The sequence below is a fragment of the Zootermopsis nevadensis genome, unplaced genomic scaffold, assembly GCF_977971745.1.
Source record: "Zootermopsis nevadensis isolate Lab colony 2312 unplaced genomic scaffold, Znev_1.0 Znev_ptg000025l, whole genome shotgun sequence".
Taxonomy (NCBI): domain Eukaryota; kingdom Metazoa; phylum Arthropoda; class Insecta; order Blattodea; family Termopsidae; genus Zootermopsis; species Zootermopsis nevadensis.
Window position 1 is genome coordinate 6256965 of NW_028259157.1, and position 19974 is coordinate 6276938.

Below are 19974 nucleotides of genomic sequence, written 5' to 3' on the forward strand. Positions count from 1 at the left end.
GCAACCTACTGCCTGCCCTTTATAAGGCTTCCAAGATCACCCAGCCATCACACACTCATCCTGAAGATAGCAGCTGCAGTTTTTTCCGAAACGTTGGATAATACTAAACGTTCGATGCGTTTCATCTCGAAAGCAGATGTTATACATTGAACTTCAGCGGCCAAAACCCAAGGACAATAATTATATAAAATTGTTGTTTTGTTTATTTCTATCAAGGAGAATAAAAACCGGTTTATGGAAAAACGTGAGCTCAGCTGTACAGGAAAACCTTGCAGTGACTGACTCCATCACTTCACTTGTTAGTCATCGCACTTGTGCAAGTTTGTTTTCGCTTGTATAGTAGTTGTACTGTTCCTCGTTCGTTTCGCCTGAAATTCATTCTGTGTTTAATGTCGCGTGTGTGTTAGCTGTTTACACCCATCCTACTACAAACTTTCTGTCCCTGATGAAGCGTGTTTGTAAATATTAGGCGACTATTTCGGGAAAATGCGTGTTTGGTTTGATGGTTTGGCGTGTGGAGAGAAACGGTCCTCTAATTTTTTTCTAGCTCCCCTCGCCTCGCATTCTGTCACCACTGCCAGATCTTTATAAGGGCTTCCTTAACCCCTCACAGACATCCACCCAGAAGATGGCAGGTGCAATGTTTGCCGAATCGACGTTCCTTATCCCCAAAATTCGAAAAGTGTATTTTCATACAGACCACTGGGCGTTATAAAGTAAACGTGCCTTTAACTTCTTTGATTGTTTGGCGTTGAAGTTTGCTGATATCGTTTAGTCATGACCAAGGTCTCCTTGTCACCACATCACCACATTTCCTTAGTATCTTGCGTAATCGTGCGTTCTTATCTTCTATGGAAATGTTTTCGGCCATGTCACTGAAACACTTTGTTTTCAGTTTCTCATTAATTAATTTCATGTCTAATTAATTTTGTTTGAATTCTGTGTAATAAATTTTATGTGATGTTTGGCGAGTGCTTTAAGTAATTCAGTTCAGTTAGGGTATTAAAGTGTTTGACAGCAGTTGAAAAGCCAGTTACAGGCAAACACTAAAATAAAACAAAACAAAACAGAGATATATAGAAACATTGATGTGCGAACCAGGAGACTAGAAGGTGCGCGCTAGGGCCATCTTCCTTTGCGAATTTTGATATCTGAGTTTAGGGGGCGTGCAGTTCTTGAGAAATCATTTTCGTATGACCCTACCTGATGAAACACCGGTTTCTAATCGCGAAAATCGGGATTAAATTCCAGGGCTTTCAGTGTTGGATTCTGGTATCTCTTATCAATTTCCCACCAGTCTACGCGGCGCAACATCCCAGGAGACAGATAATCTTCGTCTTTAAACTTAATTTAACTATCAGATTTAATATTTTCCTCCAATATCACTCCCCGAAAGAGGCATCAGCACCAGAAACAATTAAGTTCTCAAGGTCATTCCTATGAAGAAAAACGCAGTTGATAGGTCTGTACGTTGCTAGTCTAAAAAGATAGGGCATTATCAGCACAGTGATACCCTAGAATCAAAACATCGACGACAAAACGCACACTTCTTTCTCAGTTAGACTGTTAAAACCCCGAAAACGTGAAAGAATAATGAGAGACCTATTTGACATATTGATATGATAGGACAGATACGGGTATCGCAATGACACTATATCGATAACAGAGCAACAAAACCATGTCTATTTGCAGAACACTGACACAAAGCCAATATTTGTAACGCGATATCCAAAGCGTTGAATCGGTTCAAGCTTTGCCGTGTGGACGTCCAACATCTATACCGTTGTATACACTCTCGTAAAATTCAATGCCAGTCTGTACATTCACTTATAAATTAAAGAGAGCCATGTTATCCCGACAAAACATTAAGAATTTACTGTGTGTAGACAGAAATATGTTTCAGCCACTGATTTTTGACATCAGTTATTTATCATTATACTTGAAACAAAAGGATCAAATGTAACTGCGTGGAGTTAAAATGCTAAACCAGGAAGGTATGAACCTCGATGAACATGTTCCAACCCGACGTTATGTAATCTAAACAGATCCCGCCTGCCATGTCAACATTATCGCGTAAACTTTTCATCATGGTGCGGCAGTTTTGTTGGGAGAAAAGAGTACATGGATATGTTCCACTTCGTGATCCGAACTCGGTACTTCATGTCGACAGTGCTTGAAAATATTTCAGATATCACATATTTGTGACATTGTGTGTTTAAATCCATGAAAGAGATTGGTGTTCATTTTTTTACACGTTCGTCGTACTTTCTCATTGCCTGGCGGAGGATTATGGACTTGAATATTAGCTGCACCTCAGTAAACTTCTCTTCAGGAATGTCATGTAGTCTAGTAGAAATTAATAAGTGATTATTGTACCATCATTGCGATTGTCCTGGTAATGGAGTACTGTTGAAACGTTGGTAAATTTCTACGAGACTTCACGGCTCAACATGAGAAAAAAATTGTCATCTTCACAGTCGCCGTCTTGTGATCTTTAAACCTTACTTAATTCTTTACTCCTTTTTAAATGTTTGTTTATAATCTACAATTCTTGTAAATTATTCAGTTATAATCAGAAACGTCTGATGTCAGGGTAAATGAAATTTGTTTCTCTGAAATAAAGCAACTGGATCGCGAAAGGATTTAGCGTGTTTAAAAGCCCATAAATAGTCAAGTAAGTTTTAATGAGCAAGAAATTTATAATTAAAAAATAATAGTGCCCTGAGACTTGACAGAGGACAGTCACATTGTGATTTCAATACTGGCAACTCGTACGCGGTGTACAAAATGAGGCCTAGATAATACAGGTTAATAGGCCTATAGGACTACTAAGTTAAAGATGAAAAGTAGTAGTTTAATTACTACAAAAGTCAGATAACAAAATACAAATCGTGTAAAAGATGAAAGAGGATGGTGATATTAAAATGGATTTTAGAGAAACAGGTTGGAGTTTGTTTATTTGGCTCAAGGTAGGAACAATTAGTGGGCTCTTATGGAAACGATAACGAATCTCGAGTTCCATAGAAGAAGGAATTTTTTTACTAGCTGAGCTACTGTTAGCTTCGCAGTAAGAACTCTGCACTGTGGGGTTAGTTGAATGTGTCGTGTTTTGTAACAAGGTACGTAGTAATTATGTTGTCACATTCGAAGCTGAATAACCTGGGCATTTTACACAGCGTAATTAAATAACTTACAAACTAGCGAAGTTAAAGTTAGGTAAAAATGCTTTTAAAATTATTAAAAATTTTGTGTTATGAATCATACAGTTTGTTGGATACTGCGACCTATCCTGTTACTTTATTTCTTTTGATGGAGGAACTGCTAAAATAAGTATCTACAGAAGAGTAATTCGGAACGTAATTGGCGAAATAAGTTTGTTTTCCCTTTTCTCCGGTCATCGGAAAAAAGTTTCAATCAAAATATTAAACTACACATAACAAATACAAAAGAAACTGAAGTGAAATAATAGGCTGTATCACATTTATGTTCATAATCTTTGTAAGGTTTAACTGCATATATTGAAGTAAGAAGGAATTAATATATAATAATTATCAAGTACCAACTTGAGAACACACATACTAGTTTCTTCGTACTCTGCTTGTTATTTTTAGACATTTTTTTCTGTGTTCACATGTTTGTCTTCATTCCGTATTGAGAAATGTTTGCTAGTGCGAAATTTATTTGGACTTTCACTGGAACATAGCTTGAAACTGTTTGAGAACAAATTTGTAGTAATTAGTCACTCAAACGTTTACACAGATGTTTTAGTTATGGACCTGTATTCTCATTGGCTCGATATTTACATTGCTTGACATTAATAATAGTGAAATAAATAAACTCGAAAAAAGAGAAAACAGAGGAATAGTTTGGGAATATTTGGACCTTATAAGGAAAGGCCAACAAGTTAATGAAAGAAGCCGTACGTGAGGAGGCTCCTCGGAGTTTGTAGACCCGATCTTTAACTGATACAATGAGATGGACGATGGATGTAACACACATGAACGAATTAATGAATATTTAAATAGCATACTACGTTTAAAACTTACGCAGTTAAGCATTGACTCCGACAGAAGTGTATCAGGACAGTGTTCCGCGACCTTCCTTTACCCTCGCCACTCCACAAAATATTGCCTCACGAAACAGGCGTACGAAACCATGCGTGGCCATGAAATATGCATCTATTTTCCCTATAAGGTGTACGCATAAGAGAACGTGAATTAGAAGAGAAAATACACGTGTTTTCTCTTGCAGCTTCACAATAGCTGTAATGGCTACAGCCGTCTTGTGACAGTTTTGTCATACCAGATAGAAACAACTTACGAATTGCATTGGGTTGCCTTCGTATATAGACAGACTTACTGCTTTTCCTTCCTGGGTCCTTTTGCTGATCTATCCCTGGACGAAACCATACGTTTCGCCTACGTGACCTGCTTGCCCGTAGAAGGAAAATTCTTATACTATGCGATCAAAAGAAGCCGATACAGGAACTGAAAGAGCGAGCTATAAAAGTACCGCCGATGGGAAATAATGTTGTACAGAGTCTTCATAAAAAGACGCTCCAGTTTCATTTACATGCAATTACCTAACTACATAGCATATATTACTTTATGTGGTGCCTCTAAGTTCGTTAGTGTTGGGAGATTGATAATTATGTAAAATATTTTCAGTATATGTACCATCGGCGAAGAAGATCATCTGCAGTCGATGTCGGGAATTTCTCTCACATGCAGCTAGGGTTTTTTCGCGGACGCTAATCAGTCCTGCCGAAATTTCTTGTTGCAGTTCTACGATTGTATGCTGATATATCTTTTATGGCATTTCCATCAGGAGCAGCACATTCTCGCAAGACTGCTAAACTCACATGCACCAAATACAACATTTGTTTGATTATTTAAGTTTAATTTTATTGAAGGTGTACACTCATCCTTTATACGCTTTGTATATTAAATGAACACATAATAGGGGCATTGTATCTGTCCGTGTATTACAACTCTGAAATTATTCGACCGAATTCGATGATGTTTCTGGTATCGGAAGTTCCACACTGAACGTTGTTAAGCCAATTTAATTTTGGCACGTTGCTGTCCGAATTGAATTTTTTCAGATGTATAAAACGGTCCTGTGCACTTTATAAAATATTTCGCTTAAAGATCTACAACTTTCATGTTAAACATTTATTGGTGTGGTGAATGCTGAACGAAATAGAAGGAAATTTGTTTTTGACTCTGTATCGTGTAATACGTGCTCTACAATTACGTATTCATATGTAACATCAATGCTAGTAATGTGAGCAGATTCTTCTCGGTTTACTGACACGTAATTTAGAAATTGTTTATTGTTGTATGAAGATGGACTCCCAGGGGAGGGGTTAAAACGTGATCTGTCATTTGTTTCTCGTCCAATAGTGTCACGTAGGCATATAATACAGCCGTTAATATTTGTGGGTCTGCAGTTGTTACGTTTGTGCCGTGTAAAAGCATCTAAACTCATACAAAAAGCACAGCGAAATAATTAGGTGAATGTTTCAAAATCCCTGTGTGGAAGTAAACGAATGCTTGATGCCGTGTAAATAAAAATTAAGACATCAGATCGAACACACGGAACTCCAGAGACTAAGGAGTCTTTCACCTGATCTTATTGACCGCCAGTGACCCACGGGTTTTTAAAATTCACCTCTTGCACCCAAGTCTTTAAAAATCTGTTTTATCGTTCACTGTCACTTCTCTGAATAAAAGATACACAAAATGTGTTCGAGTTTTCATCAGTAACTCAATCCATAGTTGTACCACGTGGCGTGTGTTGCCCACACAAACACCTTCGGGTGAGGTAATTACCAATCCGACTAGAGCCTATATGGCGCTCTGCTCTGCCCGACGTTTCGGTTTGATTGCATCTTCCGAGTCAAACTGAGATATCCTAACAGCTTGATGTGGTCTCCCCATGCGGCTCTTAGCATAGCACGCTGGACAGATCAACTTTTACGTATTGGACAATGCTAGAGTCAAAGCTTATCACAAGACGCTTAAAATAACACATAAAACAGAACCATTTATGGTTTACATTACATTAATGCTTGTCATGTTCAGATTATAGTAAACAAACCTTGTTTTTTAAAGTCTATGTCACTGGTAATGCTATAATTTATATTTTTGAAAAGCCACGAAAAACATTTATCTGTTGAGATATGACGATGCAGGTGATTCACTGGTCGTGCCAGACACCAATGGACACAGACCGGACGGAACAACATTTTTAGTGGCATATCTCTGGCATAGCTTGAGAAATATTAAGTCGCTGTTAGTAAGTAATGTGTAATTTGTCATAAGTTTTTCATAATATGCTGTATAGCACACCATATACTTTTTGTTGATATTATTTCTGGAAATACATTTGTGTATGTCGATTTTGGTCTTCCGGGCTGTGCCACCATGATCTTATGAGTGATTACCGCCATTTAGGAGGAAAATATCGCCTCGATCTTCAGAAGACACAGATACGTTTCTCCGAAATGTTCGTAACTTCTTACAAGAGATCACACGGCGTCACAACCCGGAAGACCATAGTTGACAGCTTCGCCGTGGTGAGAATCTCACATACGGTGAAATTTTCAGGTTACTATTTTGAGAGGTTTTCGTCTGCTTCCTCTTTCCCCTTCCCTTCAGCTAAATGCATTGAAATTAATGCAGAAGAATGAAATTCGTCTGGACTGTAGTGATTCTTCTTGTTACAGTTGCCAATAAAGGACCATCATTTGAAAACAAATGAATGCAAAATCCAGAATTTAGTTTTACGTTTTGTATGAAGTGAGAAATATTACTTATAACGTACGTAGTTAAACAGCTACTACACCCATCCATGAATAAAGTTTACACTTTTGAGTCCTCTTTTTTCGGATCGGGTTGACTCCACTATATCATCATGCTATAACTATCTTAATTGTAAAGTTGGCATCCCTTCCTCAGAAGATGGTTTCTGTATAGAATCCGAAGCATCGGAAGCTCAGCACAGCATCTAGAGCCCAAGACGCAGACTGCACAATGCACAATTAGTCTAGGCTGTTTGACGTGGAGGCTCTAATTTCTGATTTGTGGCGTTATTTCTTAGGTTCAGCGAAACGACGACGAGGAGTGATGTGACGTCTTCAGCAAATTCCGAGGAAACGCCATGGTGAGTTTCGGGAGATTTAATTGGCTCTGGGCTCTGGAATATTTATGTGATGAGCGCCCACATGTGTTTTGGTACTCAAATGCACGCCTGGGTTTCTGCTGTCGGTCTTCTCATTCATGAGGACATAACTGCATGGTAAATAGGATAGAGTCGGTAGAACCTTTAAAGACGTAGAGACAACTGTTGGTACTGCAGTTCACTGCCCTCACTGTATTCTCTTCATATGGCACCAGTCGCAAATACAACCCTGTTTGTCCCTCGTAGATCTCAGTAATGAAAACCATTAAATTACCATGTACTTTAAAACTCATGTCATTCCTTGTAGGGGAGAGACTGAATGTCTGAAACAGCGGGATTCTGTCTGCAAGACACAGCCCGGCGGTTGTGAAGGACTATATATCAGTAGAGGAATCAAATGCAGAATTTGTCACTGAAGAGAACCTGTACTCTGAGTAACCTCACGGACATTGGGTAGTTGCTTTGCTTTGAATGTAGAAACATCAAATATCTGCTCAACATCAGCAGTAAAGCTGATAATGTTCTGGATCTCAATCCAGACTCGTAGGTAGTCACCAAAGTTTTGGCTGAAATCCTTTAGATGGGAGATATGTTTCTCAGAAACGTTGGTGTCTGCCTACGAGTCTACACAACGTCACAGCCCAGAATATAAACATCGTCGTCTTCACCGGCTTGAGAACCTCAGATCTTAAATGTAGACTGTTCTAGCATCCAGAGACAGGATCAACATTTTTATTACTGAATTTCTGTGGACGCCTGAAATCTCCTATAGAATATTTATTCGTTTCCTAAATTATTGCAAATTAAATTTCTCAGTCCCTTTCTGAAACCCAGTTCGGTCTGCGCTGAGAGCCACTAGCTTGCCCCACATGACGTACGGGATTGTGTCAATGAGCCGGAACTTTTTAAATAAATTATCCACTGAAGAAGGAAGCTTATCCACCCTGAACACTGGCTGATCCACAAAATCGTAGTCCATGCACACTTAATCTTGTAGTACTGCCTGTAGAAGGTAAATTATTTGGAATTACATGTATCGTTTTTCATTTAATTTCTGTTATTATTTAACTTCAGTAAATTACTATCTTTTAGTTAAGAGTAACAGCTGATGTAGACGTAGACGTTGGCCTTCCGTTGCCTGACCCCTAGCAAAGAAAATAAATCATGTATGCAGTTACGTATCCTATCCTATCCTATCTGGGGAACGCTAGGCTGGTTGCCTTTTGTCGGATCCTGCATGCTTTAAGCTGTAGGTTAGGTTTGCTGGGATGTTGCCCCGTGTATTTCTATAGAAATTGACTAACGTTTCAGATGTGCTTAGTTCCTCCGAAACGTCGGCCAGTTTGTAAGACACTACATGGCGCAACATCCCAGAAGACAGACATATTAACGAAGTCCAGCATGCAGTTATTTGTACCTCACGATCCATGAACCACATAAAATACAATAAAATGAAATGTCTGTTTATACTTTGTTTAGGTTTGTATAAATTAATAGTAGTAGTTCGAGAAATTTTCTCAGGGCACAAAAACATCAAGTTTTGCCCCTGACCCCCCCCCCCCCCCCTTTATACCACGGTACTTCATAGTGCTACAGTACTGAAACAGTTTTCCTCACATGATCTTGGTTTCTGTGGGCGACTGCTATCTAGGGCATGTACATGTGACTGTGGTGGCCTAACATATGCTTAGCTCTAAGATAACTTTTTGGAATTAACACAAGTCTTTATTGTACCACTTCCAGAATGCAGTGGTGCATTTAAGTCTGGTGAAGAATGTTTGATCTCACAAACATTAGACAGGTAAATGGGTTTCATAAACACGCCTTGCACTGTTTAGACAAGGCTCCAGATTCCTAATACAAATTGTTGCAAGGGAAGAAACTGAATTCATTCTTGTGCTTTATCGGACGTAATCCTGCCTGTGCTTCAGTTCCTGTAGTTTTAGTATTGGCTGATTTTTTTGCTTTATTTTGCACAGAACTAGTTTCTCATAATCTATGGCATTATTAAGGTTTTCACGGTGTTGCGTTTTTTGAAGCACTGGCAAATTGAACCAAGTTCTAAGCAGGTTTTCACATGACATAATATGCTTTTTCTCTGACAATGAAGAAACATTTAATGTTATCGTTTAGTTTCTCGAAAACTGTGCGTGCTTGAGGTACGCTGACAGTAATTTATTCTTCGTAATAAAGCCTACATACTGTGATAGACCTACACTATGGGCATTACCATGGCTGAAGGATTAATTCCGATTAATTTACATCAGAAAGTCATAATGACAGAATTAGGTTTTTATCTGCATGTAAAATTTATTACGTCGGACCACGCACGGCATAGTTTGTTACAGTCTGGGAATATTGTGATGTGACCGCTTTCTCGTTGTAAAATTGACGTGAGTTGCTCAAAGCTGCACGTACTAGAGACACACCGTCAGGTTGTTATTCTTCGTTTACAACCCACGCACTCCGATATACCACGGGTTTGCCGTGGCCAAAGGATTAATTACGTCTATAAGTAACATTAGTAAGCCACAAAGGCAGATGGAGTTTCTAACTACATGTAGCTTTTATTTTGTCAGACTGTGTCCACACCACCATCCTGCCGCAGTCAGCTACCACAGCAATAGCATAACCCCCGCGTTCAACACTTCCGGATCCAAAGCCTGCCATTAAACCAGGGGCTGAGCATCAATGTTAACCTGTTAGAGCGGCCAACACCTTGAAAAGAATGCAAATAAAACGTCTTAACTTTCGTGGTTCTGTGGCTTACGCTCGTAGTTTGTTTTCGGAGGCGCAGTTAGAATAAACACGGGTTTAAGGGGAGGAAGGACACTGCAGGATATTCAAACGTCTCACGTTAGCCATTCTTACGATATTTCAGTTGCTTACATGCGTACATTTGACGTACAGTGCTGTATCATGTTTCTCGCCATGTTATTTGCGAAACCTTTGTTATAAGCGTGTGTCGTGTTGTGATGTATGCATCATGGTAGATGAAGTACGATATTAATACTCAGTTTCCAAAATTTTTACAATACTTTTGAAAAAAAAGGTCACGCTTATCCATTGCATTGGACACGCTCCTGTCATTTCCACCTCACATTCTTAGAATCTTATCTCCATATCTCACACCCGTCACTTCAAGATCCTTCTTAATGCTATCCTCACTTTCCGACCTCCATCTTCAAGGCAAAACGCCTATTCAATACGTCAATGGAAACACCAACCTCCTTCATTTTACGCGAAGAACTTCCAATACGAGGACTTGTAGCAAATGTTGCAATTGTCCGTCGCGTTCAGCGATCCATGCATTCTTCACTCTTTTCCTCCTATCTGATGCAACCTGGCGAAGAACTCACGTGCCACGGAAACGTTAAATAGGAACGAGACGCCAGGTAGAATTCGACATTGTAGAATTGTCTCTAATTGTACATATTTAAAATGCGTGTAAGTATTTACACACCATCCTGCACAGATATGAGTCACGATTTTTAATTATATGTTTTTTTATAATTACCATGTTGTAGTTAATTTCCTTCCATTTTATGTGAGGTAACTAATTATGTTTTCACATCAGCTTTTATGCATATTACATGTTATTATTAACACTCTTGTAGGCCTATAGTAAATTATTCTACCCTCGTTTGTATTTTAAGTGTTTCTTATTTTATATCTGAATTTGTTTGTTTCCTAACACAATTAACACTTTCTCTGTTGCGTAAGTTAGATAGCGTTAAATCGGAGGTTGATGGTTAATTATAAAGTAGAGTAAGTGTAGGAGAAAGCAATCATGTTCTGTTTCAGTGTAGTATTCCAACATTTTGCTGTAGGTACTAAGAAAAACCACGAAATGTGTAGGCTAGGATAGCTGATCTCTGGAATAAGAATCGAATCCAAGACTTCCGGAGTAAGAAACGGGCATGCTAACTAGTTAATCGCGAAGTTTGATCGCCTTCTACATTATAGCTCTAGTGGTAGAATGTTGGTTTCTCATCGCGAAGGCCTGGGTTCAAACCCTTCCAGAATTTTGGTGATTCATTTCTGGCCAGACGCTGAAACGTATTTTATTTGTTGTACCTTAAACAGGCTACATTACTTCTTTTACTTTTAAAGTCACCGTGTATAACATGTTTTAGTTTAATTCAACGCTGTAGAAATCTTCGTAGTTGACACAGCGATGTTAAATAAACAGAGAAAATGTATGTAGTGTGTATGTGTTGCTTTTAGGTAATAATTGTTACATTTGCCGAATTTATTTATTGTCAAAACGTTTCGGCAAAAATTAATTAACCTCTTTCTAACTAAACTTTTACATACCGTTATTCGCGCCATTTTTTTAAAAAAAATCTTATCAAGATCGGGTTAACATTTTTAACAGGACGAAGTTTAAATTTTGGGTTTTTACTTTTTGTAAGCAAGGTGCTGTGGATAATACATCGTAGACTCTGTCGTATGTGAGAAATATGTCGAAGGAGGTTGTAGGATGTAGGCATGTGGTCAGGATTAACCTGACGAAAGTTATGATTCAGTGTAAAGTTTTATTTCTGATGGCTCCACAACAAAAATTAATTTCTCGAACAGCTGAATAGATGCCTGAAACTGGAAATTTGTTTTTACATTGTTGGATGTTTCCCCCCATCCAAAGAGGGAGACATGGATACGTGTGTAAAAATCCCCACAGCGCATTACCGGAAATTCGTGGCGTTGAATGCGTAATAAGCCTGCTGTTTCGTGACTGAAAATTAGCTTTGTTTGGGGACTGCATGTAATGAATTCAGAAAAGATTTATCATTCTGCCGATCCTTCATACATTGAATCCTAACCATTGTCTGAAGGATTATTTCAGGCTTAACACTGAATCGGGATAGGTTGCATGTCCTTGGCCCATGATACATGTATAAGAATAAGAACACTAATTAGTAGTAGTAGTAGAAGGAGTAGTAGTAGCAGAAGTTGGTCTTACTACCCACTTCTCCGTATTGCGTTACAGTGTAGTTTGTTTCGTGTTTATTAACATTGCAATTTGAACCATTTCAAGATAAACGATTTATTGTCTATAAGAACGTATATTTTAATTACACTTGCTTTGTTTTCATGTCGAGGGCATTATGCCAGAAGGGCGTACTAATAAAATTATTTACAGGATGCTGAATTCTTGCGCTCATTTGGTTTGACAAATGTGCATTATTAGTGTTCATACGTAACTCTCTTTGTAAGCGCCATAACCATTATGCTCTTCTGGCACGATACCCTAGGCATGCAGAAAACCAGAAATGACTAATTGAATTAGCGGAATATTGGATAACAGGTCGGTGCTGCTAAGCGACGAATCCCGTTCAAAGCGTGACCATGGGAAATAATATCACGCATGATGAAGGTTTAAAATTATTTAACACTAATAGGTAGTAATATGTTTTATGTATAGAAGAATTATCTGTTATTCATGAATTCTATATGAGCTGTAGAATTTAATCAGCATCTAATAATTTTTTGTTTCGTATCCAAATACACACCATTCAACGTAGAAATCATTAAATAGAGTAATATTAATAACATAGAGATAAAAAGGAGGTGGGGGAAAATTTAGTACAGAATAAATATTAAAGTAAATTTACAACATATATACAAAACTATATTTGAATCCAGTATCGGGCATGAAGAATGGCATTGTCTGTACATGTAGCCAAATCTTCGCTTGTGCAGGGAGAATCTAAGATGGGGCAAGCCAGGAGGTGATCCATTGTCTGTGTTTGTCCACAGGAACATTGGTCAGACACAGAAGGATATCCCCACCTCATTAGGTTTGGCGCACACCTGCCAGTATAGGTACGGAGTCTGTTTAAAGTTTTCCAGGTAGGCCAATCTAATTCAGAACCTGGAGGAAGGATTTCCTTGGGTTCTAGGCCCAGAAGGTCCTGGACGTCTGTTTCATCACTTCATATTTTCCATAGCTTGGTTCTTTCATCTTTCTGGTTCCCCTGGAGTGGTGAGGTTCTGGCAAGGAAATTCCTTCTAGATTTGAGTCTTTGGTTTGGGAGAATTTGCCCATGTAAGGGGTGTCTTGGGTCTTTCATTTGCTTTCTCCTTTCTTCTTTGGCAAGCATCTAATAATATGAGACAGAGATCACTTTCGATGAACATGGAGGGGCTGGGAAGGAAGCAGTCATGTTCTACAGCGTGTTTCAAAATGTAACCCGCTAACAATCCCATAACGCCGAAAAATTCAATCAGAAGCAGGCCCACTCCCTTGGGAGATTGTTACCACCAGTGGCACAGAAATACTGCGTGAAGTCTCGCGAAACAATGAAGACCGTGGAGGGTCGAGAAGGCTGTGGGCTTTTGCAGTGTCTGCTGCAAGTTCTTCCTTACATGAAAACTGAAAGAAAAATAAATTAGTTTGTCTTCTTATATTGATGTCAACAAAACTTACATAATTACTGTTGTAGTTATGGTTGCGTTTTAAATGGAACGCTCTGTATGTTAAAGTTACTTTTATCAGATTTCGACTTGGGTGGCTGGGGTTTGCTGAAGAAAACGTTAGTCAAAGGAATTGGTGTTTCGGCTGCGATTTTTACGTGACACGACCTGATAGTAAGCTAGAACACTTGTCGCGTGAACTTGCTCGTCAAATTCTTTTAAGCAGTGATGAATTACAGAATGGATCACCGATGGATGTGTGAATATATTAAAATAGAGTACTTGCAATATTTTCTTATCCTTTGATTATAATTTAGATGCATTTTGAAAATGGACGCGACTCGATAAAAAATATGAAGGAAGTTTTATTAATTCAGGATGCAATCTGTAAAACAAGCCTTTCACTTGTTTAAATCCTTCTGAACTGTGGGGTGTTCTGTATGTGAAATCCCGTGTGTGAAGTGGGCTAATAACGTTGTAAATAATAATTATAATGACCTCCAGAATGTCGTTGTGTGTTGTAGTTGATATCAGGAGTGAAAATGTGTGAAACACGACAGAACAGAGGGAATAAGCCTGAATTCGTTCCAGGTGAAAGTGTACTTTGTGTTACGTCAAAGTACCACGTGAAGTGTCAGCAAACTTACGCGTGCTGAATTAAACATTAAATCAAGCAGTTTCCGGTGCAGCGCTCTGTAATTTTAATAATACCAAAGGCAAGGCTTGAGAGTTTGATTCACGAATAAATCAGCTAAAGAAGGCCACGATTCATATTTTCACCGCCACGAGAAACTCATATCTCACAAGTAGGATTTGAGTTTATCACGGCGGTGAACACGAAGATGCCTGTCTTCTGGGTTGTAGCCTCGTATAGTCTGGTAGAGGTGTACTTATGTTTCACAAGTCCGTGCTACCAATATCTTCAGGGCGATGCCCTGATACCAAGGATTTCTGAAACCTTGGTAAACTTCTACCAGACTATACGGCGCTACAACCCAGAAGACAGCCATCTTTCTTAGGTCTCATAAATTAGAAGTTGTGAGCGTTGGAAGTTTAGTTGATGCTTTCCGTAATGTAAACGAGGTACATCGATCTAAAGCAGGCGGTGGCGAATCCAGGTCTAGAAGTCAGGTCGTGCGGAAAGACAGTATTATTAAACGCCTCCAACAAATTACACCAGAGATCTAACGTATTTTAATAACTATAATAATAAGCCGCTGTTGTGCAGTGTAGGAATCTTTTTATATTCCTCAAATTTTAGTGCCCCGTTAACGCACTGCGAAACAGGTGACATTAGTAGTTAAAGTAGTCCTGTCCTGTCTCGACATGTCTTTATATTTTAACCTTGTCATTTGCAACTTCGATTTACGACTCAGCGTGGAAGGGGTTGACATTTTGATGCATTTATTCTTGAATTGATAGGAAAAGTTTAATTCAACGTATAAACTTTCGTTTGTAGAGTATTTTGGAGCCGTGGATATTTGCTCTCTTGTTAAAGCGGGATTTGAACCCGCATACCATAATTGCAGCGGTCTAAGAAAGTACGCGCAGTTGTCTTCATTCTTAAATTCTGCTTTACTTCCGGCATAGGAGACCAACTTTTACATAAAATGCAAGAGAGATAATATGCTTTTTTATTATGTGTCTTCCTAGACAGACAAGAGATCAATTTATGAAAACGGTGCCAAGAATCCCCTTATTTGCTTGTGTTGTTCTGTGGTTCTCCGTTCTTTGTATATGACGGTAAGTAAAAAATTATAGGCAATTTTATTCTACCTCAGTGTTATGCTACCAGCACAGAACCTTCCCTCATTTTCACTTAATTAGTTGTTATTGTCTTAGATCTCCCCACTCTACTGTATGTTTTCTTGCTGTTATTTCATCTTGTGTTAAATAACCAAGTTTTGCACAGCGTCGATAAATACCTTACGAACAAACATTTTTATTTCGTACTAACGATAACCAGTAACTTTTAAATTCTGAGTTTCCTTGGTAGAACATTCAGGAAGTATGAGCACTGTCTACTGTAATCAATTTAACTGGAACTATGAACAGAACTTCATATTAACTCGCTGCCCTATTTTCCTCTCATTAAATCCATTTATTACGCATCAATTCACTTTGAATGTGATGTTTGTGACACGTAGATCTTATTAGATTTCGGGAATTATGATGGCTTACGTGTTTCCTTCAATTCGCAGGTTTATAATCCTAGAAACTTGAACTTACATAATATTATGAGCCTGTAAATTGTGTGCATATGGATTTTCTTTGAAGTCAGTTGTTTGATTAACAAACTGAGGAAAATAACAAATAGTTTAATATTAACGTGTTTCTTTTTTACTGACTTTCCTTCTTGCTGTCTTTCTTATACCAACCCAACCTACTAATTCTCACGAATAAAACTGGAATTCGGTTAGCGGTACAAAATCGAATTGCCCGGACTAACAGATACATCGCAGTTTACAAGTGTTACGAAGTTAGCAAATGTAAGCATAACATAATTCTTGCGCGGTCTTCAGCATACGATATTGTCACAGACGTCATAACTTTCCTTGGGTGAAAGGTCTTTCCGAGCGCGGGGAATGTAGCGCATATTTGGCTCGGTAATTACGTCATCGTTGAGGATTCGTCACTTTAGCAAGCAGGAAGACATGTAGGAGATAACTCATTTGATGTGCCCGTTAAGTTCCATGCGTTGAGAACATAATAAATGGAAGTGTGTTATGAGCTTCACACTGTGGTCTTCATCCTCGAGGAAGAATTCTCGCTGTTCACTCTGTAAGAGGGTGGGTGACCCTGGTAGATTGTCTCGACGGTGACGAAGAGAAAAATCTTTGTCCCTGCCGGTAATCGAAACCCGGTTGTCCAGCCTGCTTTTCAGTAACTATACTGAAAGAGCTATCATGGTTCACCTTCGTGATTGTAAATTATTACAGAACTTAAAGACTTTGGAGAAGTGGAACATTTCGCCGTCATTAAGTTTTACTGCCTCTTGTATAATCTTACAAGTACAATTATGAGAAATGATAATTACCAGCTGGTTACGTGTTCAAGCGTGAGCGGAATACCGAAAACCAAGTCGATTATTAACATCATTGATATCACTGAGTAATTAGGAGATGGAGAATGTCTTCCAGTTAAAATGTTTGACACCTTTTATGGTCAGAGGTTTGGTTCGTGTTAAGAGTTTCTGAATATTCTATCTAGCAGCCTTCAGTAATAAGGTCATGTCCAAACTTAATTGTTTCATTGTTTATTGGTATTAAATCTGCGTGACTTGAATAGAGTCCATTTGTCTGTAGATACTAGGTGTGAAAACAAAGTCACGGGTGACCCGAAGTCCGGATCTTGAATTAACTGGCTTAAGTGAAGTATTTATCAAAGTGGGATTAAACGCCTTACAGAAAATAAATAAATGCCCTCGTCGTGAGATGTAGCCTTTTTTCAGTTCCGACACAAAACACATTTGATGACTGTCCGCATACAACGTTGAACTGTATTCCTCCGAGAAGGCGAAAACATGACAGGTCAGGGATGCTGGGTAAATTGTGTAAAATATTCGATGGAAGCAAGAAGCCTTGGGAATGGAAACTGGGTAAACAAAATGAAGGGAAGGTTAAAAATGAGACGATGTCATCTGTAAAAGAATTCTGTCGTCCGGTCTCGGGCCGTCACATCTCAAGCTGTAGCACAGTTAAAAGAGGTGCTGTTAATGTCACGGTTACATCTTGATTGCACCTGTTATAAGCTCGTGACTTCAGCATCCTGCTCGAAAGTAGAAAAAGGAGTGAGTGGGTGACTAAGATACTTGTTGAGACAATCATTATTACGTGTTTTCCGAAGGGCCATTCCCTTATTAGGACGTTAATTTGCCTTTTGTTTCTATGTGCATGTATCGTATTGAAGAAGTTCATGGTTCGATGACATATGGTTTATTGTCGAGTCACTGCCCTGTTGCTGTTGTGTTTCAATTGAGTTAAAGAACTCTCTGGTAACAGGACAGAATACCAGAATGCAAGAGTTCCAGTGAAGAAGAGCGACTGGGCGAATAGTAACATGAGTTAGAGATCAGGTTCTCGCGAAGGCCAGTAGAGAGTTGATTTGTCTTTTGGGCTGTACATGCGTTTCGGACGTGCTTGCTGCCTCCATCATCAAGGTGATAAGTACCAAACTGCACGGCGTTACAACCCAGAATACAGAAATCATCAGAGAACATGAATTGATAAATATAATGGACTCCTTCCATGCTAATATCTTTGTGGAAGCATTTGTATGGTAACGCAAAACTGCCCTCTGTAGTCTGTAGTAGGCTTTGGCTAAAAATCGGAGAAGAACGGTGAACTGTCACTGACACTGCACATATTCAGAATATACGGGGCTCGTTTCACGGAAGCGTTATTTCCTTTCACGTCAATGCGGTATTTGCACTGAAATACGTATATTGTAACTTCTGTTACAAATTTAATTATGATGCCTCGCAGACTAATTAAACAAGTTCATGCGTATGTTAAATTCCGAAGCTGAAGTCTAGTTTTCATTTCTACGTTTGACATAAAGGACGGTTGTACTTCGCTGTGCTTTAGGCAGCTTGAAATTACTGCATATAATCCAGCCCGAGGCCCTGCGCCGAAAATGAAATACCAATTATATTATAGAGATATTGACAGGCAGAAGGAAATAAAGACAACAATGATTAAGGAAAGAAGTAAAGAAAAGGAAGTGACAAAGGGGAAGCGGAACGTAATTTTCACTTTGAATATGAAGGTTGTCTAAATGACATTTAAAAATTCAGTGCGCGAATCACTGTTTATTTACAGTGAAAAATTACAGGAAACCCACAAATACTAAACAGAGTTATTGATTGTTGAAACAAGTGGGACATGTACTTACCATTGGGCTTTAAAGGATAAGTTACTACAGGGGTATTTTCTTACCCAATTAATTGTATTTCGCCCTGATGACGGAGGCAGTATGACCTCAGAAACGTTGGTAAACATCGACCAGACTACACAACCCAACAACCCAGAAGACAGAAATTTCATACTCATCGCCCTGATGACGGAGGCAGTATGACCTCTGAAACGTTGGTTAACATCGACCAGACTACACAGCGCAACAACCCAGAAGACAGAAATCTTCATACTCATCGCCCTGATGACGGAGGCAGTATGACCTCTGAAACGTTGGTTAACATCTACCAGACTACACAGCCCAACAACCCAGAAGACAGAAATTTCATACTCATCGCCCTGATGACGGAGGCAGTATGACCTCTGAAACGTTGGTTAACATCGACCAGACTACACAGCCCAACAACCCAGAAGACAGAAATTTCATACTCATCGCCCTGATGAAGGAGGCAGTATGACCTCTGAAACGTTGGTTAACATCTACCAGACTACACAGCGCAACAACCCAGAAGACAGAAATCTTCATACTCATCGCCCTGATAACGGAGGCAGTATGACCTCTGAAACATCGGCAGAGTTCTACCAGACTACACAGCGCAACAACCCAGAAGACAGAAATCTTCATACTCATCGCCCTGATGACGGAGGCAGTATGACCTCTGAAACGTTGGTAAACTTCTACCATACTACACAGCGCAACAACCCAGAAGACAGAAATCTTCATACTCACTGCTGTGAAAACCTCAAATCACACATAACTTTATGTTGTCAGCAAACACTTGATTTTCGTCTGTTTACTCTAAATAAGTTTACGACAACCCTTACTGAGGTAAGTGGACGATTTAAAAGCGAATTTAAATCTGTGTGTTCATGACTTCGAACCATCGCTCTGGAAATGGAGCCCAGAACACAATCTTCCCGGTGAGAATCTTCATGCGTCTCGTTGCAAACAGAGAGTATCGGCTGTAGATCTTCAGCACTGAAACTTATTTTTCTCGTTTCATTTTAGTTAAACTTGTCTTCCTTGTTTTAATTTTCTGTTCCTTCCTTTCTTTTTCTTTCCCTTCCAGTACTTACTTTATCGCACCAACAGCTGTTTTCCGTCGTTTTGTCACTTTTTGTGCAGTTCGCAAATATTCCTGACATGCATAAAGTGCTTTCTGCCTTGTCACCCCAGTGTTGTGTATGATTAATCACCATAAAATGTCTGTCTCAAGAGGGGTTTTCCGAGTATTACCTCGGGGCCCCTTCCGGTGTGCTTTACGTCACAACTGCAGAATGCATGACATTTCATTATTCTGCACTGTTTGCAGTGCAGCAGCCAGGTTTTCTCTTTCCAACTGCGCCGATTAGCCTCGGTCTTTTGATTATCACGTGGTATTTTCTCTGATCTTCAGAGAACAACTTTTAATCATGTCAGAAACAATATTTTATGTCTTGTACGGTTAAGGTGGCGAAT

The 19974-nt window shown here is 39.1% G+C and overlaps 1 protein-coding gene across 4 annotated transcripts in view; it reads left to right on the forward strand.

The window, feature by feature from the left end:
- CaMKI (Calcium/calmodulin-dependent protein kinase I) overlaps positions 1-19974 on the forward strand; it is a 109132-nt gene that overhangs the window by 54178 nt on the left and 34980 nt on the right. For 3 of the 4 annotated variants that reach the window (XM_022062048.2, XM_087355889.1, XM_022062049.2), the window contains one exon: positions 7105-7167. The exons of the other annotated variant lie outside the window; for it this stretch is intronic. In XM_022062048.2, coding sequence (XP_021917740.1) covers positions 7105-7167 — 63 coding nt within the window. The remainder of the gene's footprint in view (positions 1-7104; positions 7168-19974) is intronic. 4 annotated transcript variants of the gene reach the window in all.